The 15,799-nt window shown below is 38.9% G+C and overlaps 1 protein-coding gene across 6 annotated transcripts in view; it reads left to right on the plus strand.

Moving 5' to 3' along the window:
• LRP1B (LDL receptor related protein 1B) overlaps positions 1-15,799 on the plus strand; it is a 1,051,820-nt gene that overhangs the window by 884,624 nt on the left and 151,397 nt on the right. For all 6 annotated transcript variants that reach the window (XM_042437575.1, XM_042437584.1, XM_042437621.1 and 3 more), the window contains 5 exons: positions 840-959; positions 3,096-3,224; positions 7,106-7,228; positions 8,302-8,442; positions 11,489-11,676. In XM_042437575.1, coding sequence (XP_042293509.1) covers positions 840-959; positions 3,096-3,224; positions 7,106-7,228; positions 8,302-8,442; positions 11,489-11,676 — 701 coding nt within the window. The remainder of the gene's footprint in view (positions 1-839; positions 960-3,095; positions 3,225-7,105; positions 7,229-8,301; positions 8,443-11,488; positions 11,677-15,799) is intronic.

Consider the following 15,799-nt stretch of genomic DNA (forward strand, 5'->3'; position numbering starts at 1 on the left):
TCCTATCCCATATTGTTGCTTAGGAACTGGATCAAGTGGTATAAAGTGGTGTCAGTAAACAGGTTGTCATTGGCAGGTAATGGAGGAAAAAATATAAGAGTGTGGTGTATACCTTGGCACCCTTTTGGTGAAGGATATGGCTCTGGAATGATCCAGCAGGTCCTGGAACCTTGGGGGTGGGGAGGAAGGGGATTTGCTCTCTCTCATAAACTCATAGAACTTTAGGGGAGTGCCCTGGGTTAGCCTTCCAAGATACTAACCAACCCGGGACCAATCTATAGTATTGGATTGCCCTCTGGGTTAAGTGTTTTGCTCAAGGAAAGGTTGAGGAGGTGATCATATGGTGACCCCTGGCTTCAGATGAACCTTCCCCCTCTTGCTTTTTCCCAGGTTCAAGCCATTTTCTTAGGTCAAATAAAGTGTCTCTTGTTTAAACCCAATGTATTTTCCCTGTCTCTTTATTTTATGGTTGATCATCAAAGAACAGGAGAGAAATATCCTATAATTTCCTTTGACTGTCAGTTCCATCTCCCATGTTCTAGAGGACCAAGGATTCTGCTTCGTGGCCCTGGGTTAGCTGGTGGCCCTGGGAGGTGCAGAAAAGTGGTAATTCAGAGTAATGTGCCACTGCACTCTCTCCGTACAGGTGGGAGTCTCTATTTGATTTGTGGCTCCTTCCAAAAACAGAAGGAGACTTTTTGTTTCCAGAAAGCAAATCCAACTCAACTTAATTACCAGAACAACTGATAATTTGTAATTTAGCCTTAGAGCTACCTTAGGTTGGATGGGACTTAAAGGCACATAGCAACAAAGCATTTTTCATTTACATTTCCTTTCAGATTCTTCTTGTTCATGGAATCAGTTTGCTTGTTCTGAAAACAAGTGCATTTCCAAACAATGGGTTTGTGATGGAGAGGATGATTGTGGAAATGGCTTGGATGAAAGTAAAGCTATTTGTGGTGAGTACTTTGTGGGCATTTATTTAAAAGATGTGAGTCCCACAGAAAACAGTTTATAAAGTCAGTGCATCATATTATCAATGACAGTGAGATACTACTCAGAGAAAGCAGTAACAGACTCTAAAGACATTTTAGACTTCTAAAACACAGTAATAAAACTGCAGTCTAGAAGCAACCTTCTGAATGAACTGTATATTTCCTACTGGTGTATAAAAAAGCAGCACTGAGCCCTGTCCCTTATTTGACCTGATCTAGGAGTGCAGGCTCCTCTATCTGCAGTGCTGAGTCTGCTGCAACAGTCACCACGTTGAGACTCAGGGAAGGGGTACTGCTTGTACTCATTATCACTGGACGAGTTCTCTGGTGGGGGCATGGCATTAGTAATATGCATAATTTATTATCTAAATATTTTATATAATGATGAAGGCATTTCAGTGCTGGGTAGAGTTGTAAATTTGCAGTCAAAATGATCTTGTTTCTGCATAGTACACATGTTCATGTAGACATTCTGACTCAGCCTCAAGATATTTCAAAAAGCATTGACATAATAACAAACAATTCCACCATTTCTTCTCCAGGTAATAGGAAAGTTTATACTCAGAATTATCAGGAAAGCAGTGAAAAGCCCTCATTTCTTGCACTCTAAAACAAGCCAAGCCATGGATCTGCATTGTACTATTTTACTTTTTCCATTATATGCATGAGAAAGAGAATAAGCTTGTAGTGGAATTTCTTGATACTAGTTTTGTTAACTTGGAAGAGAATTTTGTATTTTAAGTAGTTTAACAGAAGATAATGGGGAGCGTCAAAAGAGAATAATATTTCAGTGAAATTATCATAAGAGTTTATGATTTGGAGAGTTTTCCAAGGCAACTTACAAGTGTATATGTGTGTGCGTGTGTTAACATCTTCTTTTCTACTGTACAATAATCTCTCTAGCACTTTGCTTCCATTGGTTCCCAAAGCTATAACTGAAGTATAGAGTTTTACTCACGGCCATTAAGTAAATCCTTACACTAGTTGTTTTCAGATCAGGAAGTACAAACAGTAAAGAAGCTACATGGTAATCAAGAGATGTGTTAAAACACACATACATAAGTACCATTAGGAAATTTTCAGAGAGAAAGACTCTAATACTTACTACCAGAATTAATTTCAACAAAATTTTAAACTACTTAGAGAATTAGGCAGAAAACTAGAATATCCTTAGGCACTAAAAGAAAACAGTTAGGAAATCTATGAAGAAATTATAGTACAAACTATCATATTTGAAATCATGTCATTTAATTGTTAGGGCCACTAAAAGGCATAGTATCCCCTGAGATGGATAGATGCACCACCACCACCTTCTTCTCTTATCCAGATTTACCTTTTCTTCCCTTCTACACAGTAATAGTATACAGATTCTCGGTATTACAGTAGTAATATTAATGTTGTATTCTTGATCACTGAGGAGCAAGGTGGTCCTGGAAATCTAAGATTCATTGTACTGGTGCTGCTTTGATTGTAGTAAAGAGTAGGAATGCAGTGGTATGAAACAGACTGCCAAAAAGGTCTTTTGTGAGAACATGTTGCAGGCATAGCATTTAGGTGACACATGCCCCCAAACCACAGCAGCCCAAGCCCTGCTATAAAAAGAGCAGAAAAAAAACTGCTCCCTTTGCCAGCTGGATTGAAAACCACATTGACTGCCTGGATTGGGGCTGGGTGTGTGTAGTCACCACAACCATAGTGTGAACAGTGTCAAAGCATCCAGAGCCCGCCTTATTGGGCCTGTCTGCTTGAGGCCATTTTTCACTAAATTTCTTCTTGAAGGAAGCCACAAGTAATTTTAGCAATTTTCTTCCCAATGTCAAAAAATCCTGAAACACCATACAATTTTCAAGGACTAATAATAATTTGAGATTGATTCCTGAATTTTCACAGGTTGGTTTGCACAAAAAGTAGCATTTTCTGCACTGAAAACAATATTTCTGTGTAGCAATAGTGTTATCTATGCAGAAAATGCTGAGAGGTCAGTAGTTGAGAAAAATGTACTTCTATTACTTTTTAGTACCATTATCTAGGGACTTTCATAGCTTCCAAAAATTTGTAAAGTATTTTAAAATATTTGATACAGTAATTAACCTTTTCCAGATTCAGTAACATGTGCTCCAAACATGTTCAGCTGCTTAGATTCCTATGCCTGTGTTCCTCAGCACTGGCTTTGTGATGGTGAAAGAGACTGTCCTAATGGAAGTGATGAGCTTGCTACAGCAGGATGTGGTAAGAGAACTTTTGCCGCATATACAGGTTGAGCATCTTTAATCCAAAAATTTGAAATCCAAAATGCTCCAAAATCTGGAACTTTTTGAGGGCTGACATGTTGCCACAAGTGGCAAATTCCGTACCTGACCTCATGGATGTGGAAATCCTTATATTTAAAATGGTGTAGGACAGCAGCTGAAGCAGTGGTAAGCTTTGGCCAACAGAAGTGCATTTTTCAGGCTTGCTCACTTCTGGGGAATCCACCAACCACCCACTTCTTTCTTTCAGGTGGCTGCAGTGCTTCCATTTGCAAGATGCAAACAGTCAGTTGGTGGGCTCCCAGGAAGTGAGGGAGTCTGTAGAATGTGTGCTTAGCTGCCAGGGCTTATCACATCTCTGTTGCTGCCCTGCTTCTAAGTTTGGCTGCCCTAGATTACTGCATATTCAGTTTGCAGTTAGTTAAACCCAAATTTTAATATAGTTGAAAATGCGTTGTAAATATATTGTTGAAAATGTCAAAAGGCCTGCAGATACAACACCTCTATAGGTAACAGTAATAAGAAAAAAGAGAAAAAGAGAAAGCAGTTATGTTTATCTATAGCACAAAAATCAAGCTGTTGGAGAAACTTGGCAGCAGTGTAAGGGTGAAATGTCTTACAGACAAGTATGATGTTGGAATGACCACCATATATGGCTTGAAATAACAGTAATACAAAACCTAGAGATTCAGAAATCAAAAACATTTCTGCTCCCAAGCATTTTGGATAAGGGAAATCTAACCTGTATGAAAAATTAATAGCTATTTTCTTTCTATTCCCTTTTGTTTTCTTCATCTCCCTTTTAATAGATGAAACCTTATGTGCAATATTTTGCTTTTGGGAAAACAAAATACTGTGACTTATTAGAACCCGATAAAGTTGGCCAAAATTCTCAGTTCTGAATATATAGCCTAGGACCCACAAAACTCATGTGGTTGGGCTTTTAAGCAGATCTTATATGGTTGGGGACTGCCTACTGTGGCAGCATCTAAGGCATAAGGATCTGCCATTGAAAAGAGCAGACATACTCTCTACTTGTGGTAGAATTTAAAGATATAGCCGTGTTAGTCTGTAGAATCAGTATGTAGCGAGATCTTGTAGCACCTTTGAGACTAACTAAAGTAAAAAGTGTGTAGCATGAGCTTTCATAAACTTAAGCCTACTTCCTCAGCTGCATCTCTGCTTGTGGTGATCAGTGTTATCTGGAATATGGCATTTAATACTGGAATTGAAGAAAAATGCCTACTCATTAAAAACAAATAAAGAAAAAATACTATAACAAATGATGAGGTCTATTTCATGTGCCTGCCACAGGAAGGCTACCATGGAGGTGGTGGTGGGAGATCAGTTTCCTGAAGACCATTTCCTCAGAGGAAAGAGAGAATTTCTGCTAATTTGGAATGGTAGAAATTTTGAGAATTTGTCATGGCTTTTCTGTGGAAATGATGACTTTGTGATTTAATCTACCTAGAACCATTTGTAAAAGGCAAACCATTAATGAGGGAGACTCTAACTCAGTAATGAACATGCAAAGGTACCATGAGGAGGGACTTCTGGCAAGGGATGGGTTGCATCTCATGCCAGTTGGCAAAAATGTTTTTGCCAATAGTCTCAAAAATTTGATCAGGAGGGCTTTAAACTGAGTTATGTGGGGAAGGAGACAGTATTCTGGAAGGCAAAAGGGCTGGAGAAAATAGTCAAACTGACACAGAGGGAACAAGGCAAACAGTGCAAGGACTCAAACGTGGGAGGCAAAAGAACTTGGACAGGCAGTAAGTAAAGGGAACACATGGTCTTAGATGTCTCTACATTAATGCACAGAGCATGGGAAATAAACAGGATGAACTTGAACTCCTAGCACAACAAAGCAAATATGATATAATAGGCATCACTGCAACCTCGTGGGATGAGTCTCATGATTGGAATGTAGAAATAAAGGGGTATAATCTTTTTAACAGAAACAGGCCAAATAAGAAAGGAGGGGGAATAGTATTATATGTCAGGGACATTTACCCCAGTGAAGAGATCCAAGACATCAATCTTGGAAGCCAGGTGGAGAGCATCTGGATAAAAATTCAAGGGGAGGGAAACAAAAAGGATGTTATGGTGGGAGTCTACTACAGACCCCCAAGTCAGCTGGAGGAATTGATGATGCCTTTCTAGAACAGATGACTACACACTCAGAAAGGAGAGATGTAGTAGTGATGGGTGACTTCAACTATCCTGATGTTTCCTGGAAGTCAAAGTCAGCCAAATCCTCAAGGTCTAGCAAATTCCTCACTTGCCTTGGATACAATTTCATGGTCCAAAAGGTGGAAGAGGCAACAAGGGGGTCAGCTATTTTGGATCTGATCCTAACCAACAGAGATGACCTAGTTAATGGAGTGTAAGTGGTGGGATCCTTAGATGGGAGTGACCATGTTCTCCTGGAGTTTGTTATATAGTGGAAAGGAGAAGCCAGGCATAGTCAAACACACATTCTAGACTTTAGGAAAGCTGATTTTAGTAAACTTGAAGAAATACTGGGGGTGATCCCATGGTCAGGAATATTAAAGAGAAGGGGGTTCAAGACGGATGAGAGTTTCTTAAAAGGAAGATACTGAAGGCACAATTTCAAACAGTTCCAATGAGGAAGAAAACTGGGAGATGTCTCAAGAAACCAGGATGGGTGACTAAGGAACTTTCAATTGAGTTAAATTTTAAACGGAACATGTATAAGAAATGGAAAAATGGGGAAATCACCAAAGGGGAATTCAAACAAATAGTGAACATGTGTAGAGGCAAAGTCAGAAAAGCTAAAGCGCAGAATGAACTCAGGCTTGCTAGAGAGGTTAAGAACAATAAAAAGAGCTTTTTTGGATATGTCCGCAGCAAAAGGAAGAAGAAGGAAACGTTAGGGCCACTGCGTGGAGAAGATGACAAAATGCTAGCAAGGGAAAGAGAAAAGGCAGAATTACTCAACACCTTCTTTGTCTCAGTCTTCTCAGAAAAGGGAAAGAGTGCTCAACCTGAGGATAATGGAGCAGAGGACAGAATAGGGGAATTTCAGCACAGTATAAGTAAAGAGATAGTACAGGAATACCTGTTTAACTTAAATGAATATAAGTCTCCAGGACCAGATGAACTACATCCAAGGTTATTAAAAGAACTGGCAAATATAATATCTGAACCATTGGCAATAATCTTTGAGAACTCCTGGAGAACAGAAGTCCCAGCAGACTGGAGGAGGGCAAACGTTGTCCCCATCTTCAAAAAGGGAAAAAAAGAGGATCCCAACAATTATCGTCCAGTTAGTCTGACATCAATACCAGGAAAGATTCTAGAGCAGATCATTAAACAGAGAGTCTGTGAACATCTAGAAGGCAATACCATAATCACAAAAAGTCAACATGGGTTTCAGAGAAACAAGTCATGCCAGACAAATTTGATCTCTTTTCTTTGATAAAATTACCAGCTTGGTAGATAAAGGGAATGCTGTGGATATAATATATCTTGATTTCAGTAAGGCCTTTGACAAAGTTCCCCATGACATTCTTGCAAACAAGTTTGTAAAATGTGGGCCAGACAAGGTAACTGTTACATGGATTTGTAATTGGTTGACCGGCCGAACCCAAAGAGTGCTTTACCCAAATGATGCAAACAAATAAAACACATATGGAACTCCATGTTTTTACAGAAATGTTTTACAATCATAGACTCAATTATTTTATAGTATCAATCTGTTTTTATTTTATTTTGTTTTGTTTTTTGTTTTCCTTTGTAACATCCTAGTTGAATATTGCTCCAGTACAGAAAATGTATCTGTGTTTTATTTCCCCCCCTAATAAAGGTCTTAATTTTTATCTCTCCTGTTTTTCCTAGCACCTAATAATACCTGTGATGAAAATACTTTCACATGCCACAATAAAGTCTGCATTCCTAAGCAATTTGTATGTGACCATGATGATGATTGTGGAGATGGCTCAGATGAATCACTGGAATGTGGCAAGTATAATTTGAATCTAATCTTATTAAATTATAAATTCAAAGCTAGATTGAAATAAAAATATTTTTAATTGTTAATATATCATTTAAGATATATTATTGGAGCTTTAAATTAAATTATTTTGTATTATTTTATGTTTACTGGATAAATGTTTTTCTTTATCCTGATAAACTCGAGATAAGAAAATCTGTAGGTTTTCTTATATTGAGAAAATATATATATATGCTGATACTAATGTTTGTTTTTTTTAAAGAATCTGGACAAAAAAAATTAATAAGGGGTATCTTAATGCCATTATTTAATTTCCCCTAACTATGCAAATATTCATCTATTTGCATGCATAATTGGCAAATAAACATCAACAGTTCTTGAAAACACAATACAACAATGATTGATGCAAGAGTAATCATTGTAGTGTTACAAAGGCTGTTGAATTTTTTTGTGAGTTAAACCATTTTGTAAAATTTTTCAAATGTATAAGATTCATATTGTATTTTACTCATGAATTTCTCCTTCTCAGCAGCAGGCTTAGAAGAGCTTTTGAATGTCATTGTTCTGAGATTTACTGTGTACTTCAGGGTCCTATAATATATTTTTTAATTTTTAGTTGTTATTTTTTGTGCAGTTTTATATTTGGTAACAATCTCATTTTTGTCACCACTCTTAAATGAAACACATCTGGGCTCAGCGGCATTTGTCATGCAATTAAAAACATAGTTCTCATGATGAAATAACAAGATTAGTAAGAATACATATACTCTCAGTACCAAGAATGTCATGTTTGTAATAAAGAAACAAAGAAAGCACTTTCTTTTAGTGTATCGTTTTCTGATCTAGCTATAGCACTTCATATTTCTTATACTGCACCTTTTGCTAGATAGTCTTTTTCACATTTGGATGTTTAGTCAGTTTCAAAGCAGGAAGATACTTTGCCCAGTTAGATTCTTAGCTCTTTTGCTATGTAGGTTGCAGACTCTTGCAATAAAAAGGGGGATGAAAGTGTTTTAAGCAGCAAAAAATGTGCCAAAGTTCAGAGATACTCAGTATGAGTTTTTGTTCACTCTACTTTTAGGCTATCGTCACTGTAATCCTGGAGAATTCAGCTGTGCTGATGGAAGATGTCTCTTAAATTTTCAGTGGCAATGTGATGGAGATTTTGATTGTCCAGATCATTCTGATGAAGAGCCACTTAACATAAAATGCAGAAGTGCAGGTTCAGCTTTTTAAATATATGTGAATTTTGTATTTTACTTCAAAAATTTACAGTGGTTGTATTTTAAAATAATGTATCATTTACAGAAGCATATAGAAAAGTGATACCATGGAGAGAGAGGACAATACCCACCAAGTGTTGAACTCCAACTCACATTAGGCTTTCCCATAATGCCAATTATGGGGAATGATGTGAGTTGGAAGACCATGTTTTCACACCTGATATAGGAGTTTATCGTACGGGGTTCTAGGAATGCAGCTAGCATTGAACAAAAGGGGACGTGATAGGAATGGAATGGAGAAAGGATGCATTTTACCGCATGCTGGAACGCTGCGATGCCGCCGGAAGTCTCTGTTCTGTTCCGTTCCCCATCCATACCACAGGAAGTGATTTTCAAGGGGGTTTATCACATGGGGCTCCAGGAAAGCAAATGGTACGGAACGAAAGGGGGAATGATGGGAATGGAATGGGGATATTACCCATTTTACTGCACGGGGGAACAATGATGACAATGCTGAAAGTCCCTGTTCTGTTCCAAATCTGTCCCCCAGAGGCCAATTTTCAGGAACTATTCTGAACAGTTCCTGAAAATTGGCCCCTCTGGCATGGATTTGGAACAAAACGGGGACTTCCGGCGGTGTCGGCGGTGTTCCGTCATGTGATAAAATGCATCCTTTCCCAATTCCGTTCCCATCATGCTCCCTTTCATTCCTTGCCATTTGTGTTCCTGGAGCCCCATGTGATATGCTCTGAGAACTGTTCTGAACGGTTCCTGAAAATCGCCTCCTCTGGCATGGATTTGGAAAGGAACGGGGACTTCCAGCGGCATTGGTGGCGTTCTGGTGTGCAATAAAATGCATCCTTTCCCCATTCTGTTCCCATCATGCCCCCTTTTGTTCCATGCCATTTGTGTTCCTGGAGCCCCATGCGATAAGCTCCAAAAACTAGTCTGAACAGTTTCTGAAAATCAGCCTCTCTGGCACGGATTTGGAAAGGAAAAGAGAATTCCGGCAGCGGTGGCATTCCAGTGTACAATAAAATGCATTTTTTCCCATTCCGTTCCCATCACACCCACTTTCATTCTGTGCCATTTGCGTTCCTGGAGCCCCATGCAATAAGCTCCATAATCTCTAACCATTACACAGGATGTTCTTCAGATGACAGTATATATCTTCCTCTTGTGTGATTCTCATTTGGAATTATTCCCTTCAGTTCATTACTTCCAAACTTATAGATCTAAAGATTTTTGTGTTCGGCAGCTGCAAGTATGATGCTGCATACAAGGAAAATTGAAGCAGAACATTTAGCACTTGGACAGAAAAGAGTTAGAAAACAAGGGAATGTAATCAACAGCAAGACTCTTTTTCAGCAGTGCACATTATGTGTGTTCCATATTACATGTGTGAACATTGGCGATTTACCTTGCTGTGCCAGAACACCTTTTTTCATGCTCAAAGAAAAAAAAACCATGTTAAAAATCGTTGTGTAGGTTGCCAACTGTATCTTCCATCATTTTATGGCATAGATTCAACATGTACAATTAGAATTAAATATATGTTTGATTGCCCTTTCTGTTTGCCATCACCCATATACAGAGAACATACAAATACATATAGAGTATGGCTGTATGAACACTGCAGACATAAAAATGTTGAATTGATGGTCTGTTTAGGAGTGAACCTAGATATTTTACAGATTAAATTCTACTTGTGATAGTGTAGCTGAAATTATACATAATTAATATTATTGATTCCTACTGAAGTTTTACCTGCAGTATAGATTTCAGTTCAAGTGTTTTAAAATAATCTACCTAACCAAAGATAAAATACATTTTGAAATAATGACTTGAAGAATAAGTGCTGATTTTAATTGAAACTGACTTTTGGTGACCTAAGCTGACAAATAGTAATTAGCATGCTGACATAACCTGAGCTCTTTCATTGAGCAAGTACATCATGCTAATGAAATAATATGAACCATACATTTCTGACTTTAAAACAGAAATAGATACTGGCATGCTATTGGGTACACCTATGGGGTATATTACTTTACTGAAACCAACCAAAATGTATTTATGAATTGTTGTTGTTGATCTAACAGTGAGGAGCTGGCACAGCCGGGGGGGGGGGGGGACAGATGCACACTACATGGTTGGAAGGAAAAAGTGCTGTATAGATTTTACCAGGCACAAGACACAAATCCATAGATCTGATAATCTGGCTGTCATCTAGACTAGGTGATGATCACCACCCTGGCAAATGAAGGGTGGTGTCATGCAACCAATGTGGTTGCCAGCCACTGTGTAGTTCTTGTTGTAGGACTGAAAGTGGTCAGTTAGCCCCTGAGCAAGTCAAATAGCCCTGAGTCTGCACCAGAAGGTTCTTTAAGGGGACTCCCTAAAGTGGGGGGAGATGAAGAGGACATAGGCTTGATTCCTCCCCACCCCAGCTGGATCCTGCCCTATGTCTCACCACCACTAAACATGAACAGATAAAACTGAATTGCATCCTTATAATTACACCAAAAATTACAAAGACTTGAACAGAGGGTAGGGAGGAGGCTGATACTGTCAGAATGTAGGATGAGTGTAAAAACTTTGTGTTTACATTCTCTGAGTAAATCCTGCTGCTCACAGAAAGGCCTTCTCTCCCATCCCCGCCCTTGCGTGTCACTGTCGCCATGGTTTTCTGATTGGCTTGGACCACCTAGAGCACATTAAGGGTCCTGGAAGAAGACACAGCACCAGGCGGGGTCATAAATTGGTGCTTCTTTCCCTCAGACTGTAAATGGGCTGCTTGGGTGACCCAGGAGGCCCAGGGTTATTGTATTGATAGCTCATCAATTACAATACACTTATTTTTGAAACCAATGTCAAATATTTAAAAGATGTAAATGCATGCAAACTAATATGAAAACACTGTGACTGAATTTTCAGATTCATCCTGTTCCAAAATTAAAATGCAGCCCATAATTTAACATTTGATAATTCTTAACATATTCCTTGTATTCCATTTGTGTTCTGTCCACCCCTGTTTCTTATTTTTAGAACAGTCATGCAACAGCTCCTTTTTTATGTGCAAAAATGGCAAGTGTATCCCTGAAGGAGATGTTTGTAACACTAAACAGGATTGCGGTGATGGATCTGATGAGAGAAATTGCCGTATTAATGAGTGTTTGAGCAAAAAAGTCAGTGGCTGTTCTCAAGATTGTCAGGATCTTCCAGTTGGGTACAAGGTTGGTAGTCCTGGTGTGTAAAACATTACATTATACATTATATAGAGTTTTACAACATAAAATGGCTTACACAGTTAAAATAACCATGTAGTACCAAGGAGTGCCAGGTGCCATAGGCTAAATTTCAGAGGAAGGCAATGGCAAATTACCTTTGAGTATACCTTGCCTAAACAAAAACTTATAAAATATATGGCATCTCCATATGTTAACTAGTGACTTGAAGCAGGTACACACAAATACACTAGAAAATGATAGTTGTTTGTTCATAGATTATCTTACCACATTGGTCTGTCTAGTGTTCTCCAATCCTTGCTATTATTCCATGAATAATATACTCTCAGTCCTTATAAGAGTAAAATAAGCAAATCAGGTGCCTTCAAGTTACCTGTCAACTTATGGTGATCTTTGTGAAGTCCATAGGAATTTTTTAGTCAAGTGTTTTCAGAGATAGTTTTCCATTGCTTTCCATGGTATATAACTTACAGCACCTGGTATTTCCTATTAGTCTCCCTTCAAGTACTAACCAGGGATGTTCCTGCTTACCTTCCAAGATCAGGCAGAGTCTGAGGTCTTTAGGATATTTAGACAAACAACTAGAAGTCTCTAAATTTGTCTCATACTTTTTAATATTTCTCTGAACACAGAGATTTTATTAGAGAGAAGAAAACTATACGAAAGTTTTGGAAAGGAAAATGTAACTAAATAGCATTGAGTAATAAATAAACATAATAAAACACATACAGCTATTCTAAATAAACATGACTATTGACATGACTATTTGGGTGTGAGGGGAAATTCCATTTTACTGGTGCCACAGCTTCACTGATTTGCCCCAGCACCATCCATTAATATACAGTCGGTCCTCGGTATCCATGGGGATCCATTCTGAACACACACCTGTGGATGCCAAAATCCATGGATGTTCAAGCCCATGTTGTTCCCAATGGAGGCATGTGGACACAGCCACACTACCATCAGGGACAGCCTCTGTTGTCCTTTGTGCACGTGGACACACTGTCATTGGGTACAACAGAATTTAATGGCTGTGCAGTCCCATGTGGACTTGTCATCCGCAGATGCTTGAATGCATGGATGGCAAGTCCACAGATACCAAGGACTGACTGTAGACATGTTTGTGGTTCAAAGTGTAAAACTCATTTCCAACAGTTGGAAAGAGGCTGCCGAAGACAATAATACCATCTCTTTTTTAATTACAATAAAACATATGCAACATAGAGAGGAAACTGCACGTTTTCTAGCAGCAGCTTATGTCCATAAAGAACTGAAACAGAATAATCTCTGCTCAGTGTGCCCAGGACTGGGAAACTGCACTGCTTCCCCTGGGAGAATCCCGCCATTGCTGGCTTAACCCACTCCTTTCTCAGCTCTACCTGCATCACCTTGTTGCTGTGTTCATCCACTAGTCCTCCATCTCCTAGCCCTACTAGCTCACTCATACAGTGTTTTTGATTCTCCTCTTCCTTGCTGCCCTCTTCTCTATGCTTCTACCCTCTATCCCTCCTATTCAAGCCCTCTATGTTTCTTGCCCAGGCCCAAAACTCACTGCAGAAATAATCCAGTTTGAGATGGCTTTAAATGCCATGACTCAATGCTATGGAATCCTGGGAACTGTACTTTGTTGTGGCATTAAAGCTCTCTGACAGAGAAATCTAAATGCCTTATAAAATTACAGTTCCCAGAATCCCCTAACATTGAGCCAGGGCAGTTAAAACAGTTTCAAACTGGATTATTTCTGCAGTGGTTTTGGACCTCAGATGCTCACCTGCATGGCAGTGACTGTTCCTGCTTCTTGTAGTCACATCAGCCTGCTGCTCTCACCATTGACTATTTTCATCCATCACCCCCAGTGCTTGATCACCTGCATTCTTTATCCTTCAAAAGGATAAATGCTCTTTGAAAGAACAGTAAGGCAAAGAGTGGTGGCAGGCAAAGTCTGCCACCTCAGTCAGTAGGAGGGTTTGGGGACACCATTATTCACAAAGCCCCAAATAAAACCTTTGCAGTCTTTAAGGTGCCAGAAGAGTCTTTGTTGTTTTTGATATAACAGACTAATACAGCTTTCTCACTAGAAAATTGGAAAGATGTTCTTTTATGCAAGGAGGAAAAAAACCTGTCTTTCAAAGCCTGCATCTTCACTGCAGAAATAATCCAGTTTGATAATACTTTAACTGTCCTGGGTGAATGCTGTGGAATTCTGGGAACTGTAGTTTTGTGAGACATTTAGCCTTTTCTGTAAGAGAGCTCTGGTGCCACAACAAAGTACAGTCCCCAGGATTCCATAGCATTAAGTCATGGCAGTTAAAGTGGTGTCAAACTGGATTATTTCTGCAGTGTAGATGTAGCTAAGGTAAACACAAATACCATATGGCAGACCTGTTTTTCTGTCGTGACACAATCCTCTCATATTTTACTACTACTTTTCCTGATTATAAATGCCCCCTATATCCCACCCGCTTCTGTTTTTTTTTAAAATTAGGAAATGGAGTGGATTCCTGATAAATAGAAGTGCATAAATGTTTGCAAGTTTACTTAGGTGTAAGATCCATTTAAGTTAGTAGGACATACATTTGAGTAAACAGCATGAAGTATTATGTTATAGATAAGAAATTCCAAAAGGACTTCATAATTTTATTTATAACCACTTTCCAGAAATCTACACTCTCTTTCATACCTTTCTACTTACTTGCTAATTAGCTTACTTGCTGTTCACCGCTATGATCTTTGGAATAGCGGTATATAAATAAAACAAATTATTATTATTATTATTATTATTATTATTATTATTATTATTACTGTCAGCCTTCCATATCCACAGATGCTTTTTCTACAGATTCAAGCATCCATGGCTTGAAAATATTAGTGTGTGTGTGTGTGTGTGTGTGCGTGTGTATGCATGTATGTCTGTATGTATCTACACATGCATACACACACATTCCAAAAAGCAAAACTTGATTTTGACATTATATGAAAGGGACACCCTTTCACTATACAGTGCTTCCTCGGGTTACGAAATTAATTCGTTCCGCGGCCGCTTTCGTAACCCGAAAAGCCTTCGTAAGCCGAAATGCCATAGGCGCTAATGGGGAAAAGCTGCGTTTCGTGCGAAAAAGCGCCGAAAAGCACCAAAAAAATTTTTCGTAACCCGAAAAAACATTCGTAACCCGGAACAATTATTTCCAATGGGATTTTTTCGTATCCCGGAAATTTCGTAACCTGGGTATTTCGTATCCCGAGGTACCACTGTACCATTGTATTTAATCTTACTTGAGCAACCACAGATTTTGGTATTCACAGGGGGCCTGGCACCTGGATACCATGGGCCCACTGTATCTACAGTATCTTAATGTCTATGTAATTATCCTTCTTGTTCCCTTTTTGACTCTTCTTCTCCTCATAGGCTCAAAGCTACCAGAAAAAGGAGCAGTCCCTTTTGGGACTGTGGTGGTGGACTGCTTTAAGAGTGGACTGTCTGGTTGCCACAGTCCCTGGCCTCTCCTAGCCACCAGTCTGCTTTGGCCCATGGTAGCACTCAGCTCAGCTCCACTGAAGTCTGTAGAAGACAAAATGGAACTGTTTTTTTCTGGAAAGACAGCTGATTAATATTGCTATGACAAGTCAGTTGCAGCAAAAACAACAGAATCCATGGCAACATAACTTCTAAAAATGTTGTTATGGAATTATACCTTTTGCCCAGATTCTTTCTTTTGCTGTATTTCCCCTTCACTTATTCCAATAACATGGCTTCATTCTTCTCTAGTAATGATTTTGTATGCAGTTCTGTAATAACAGACCCCAACAATCTGTGTTCAGGCCAGTCTTTTCCCCAAATGTGCAATATTTGTCCAGGGAATGGAATAAAATCACTCTACAGTTTACATTAAAGTGAAGATATTTAAATAGCCTATTGGCTGAGCCATTAAAGGCAGGCTTAAATTCCTTGAAGATAAATACAGATACACTTTTTTGTCTTTTAAAACTCTGGTTTTACAAGGACTTCAGCATGGATAGGTAACTGTTTAGGGGGTGGGGCAATTTTCTCCCTGTGTTCCCATAGGTCACACTGGCATGTTAAGTGGCCTTTATGTAGCTAGATGGTTCTGAA

The sequence above is a fragment of the Sceloporus undulatus genome, chromosome 1 (genome assembly GCF_019175285.1).
Source record: "Sceloporus undulatus isolate JIND9_A2432 ecotype Alabama chromosome 1, SceUnd_v1.1, whole genome shotgun sequence".
Lineage (NCBI taxonomy): Eukaryota > Metazoa > Chordata > Lepidosauria > Squamata > Phrynosomatidae > Sceloporus > Sceloporus undulatus.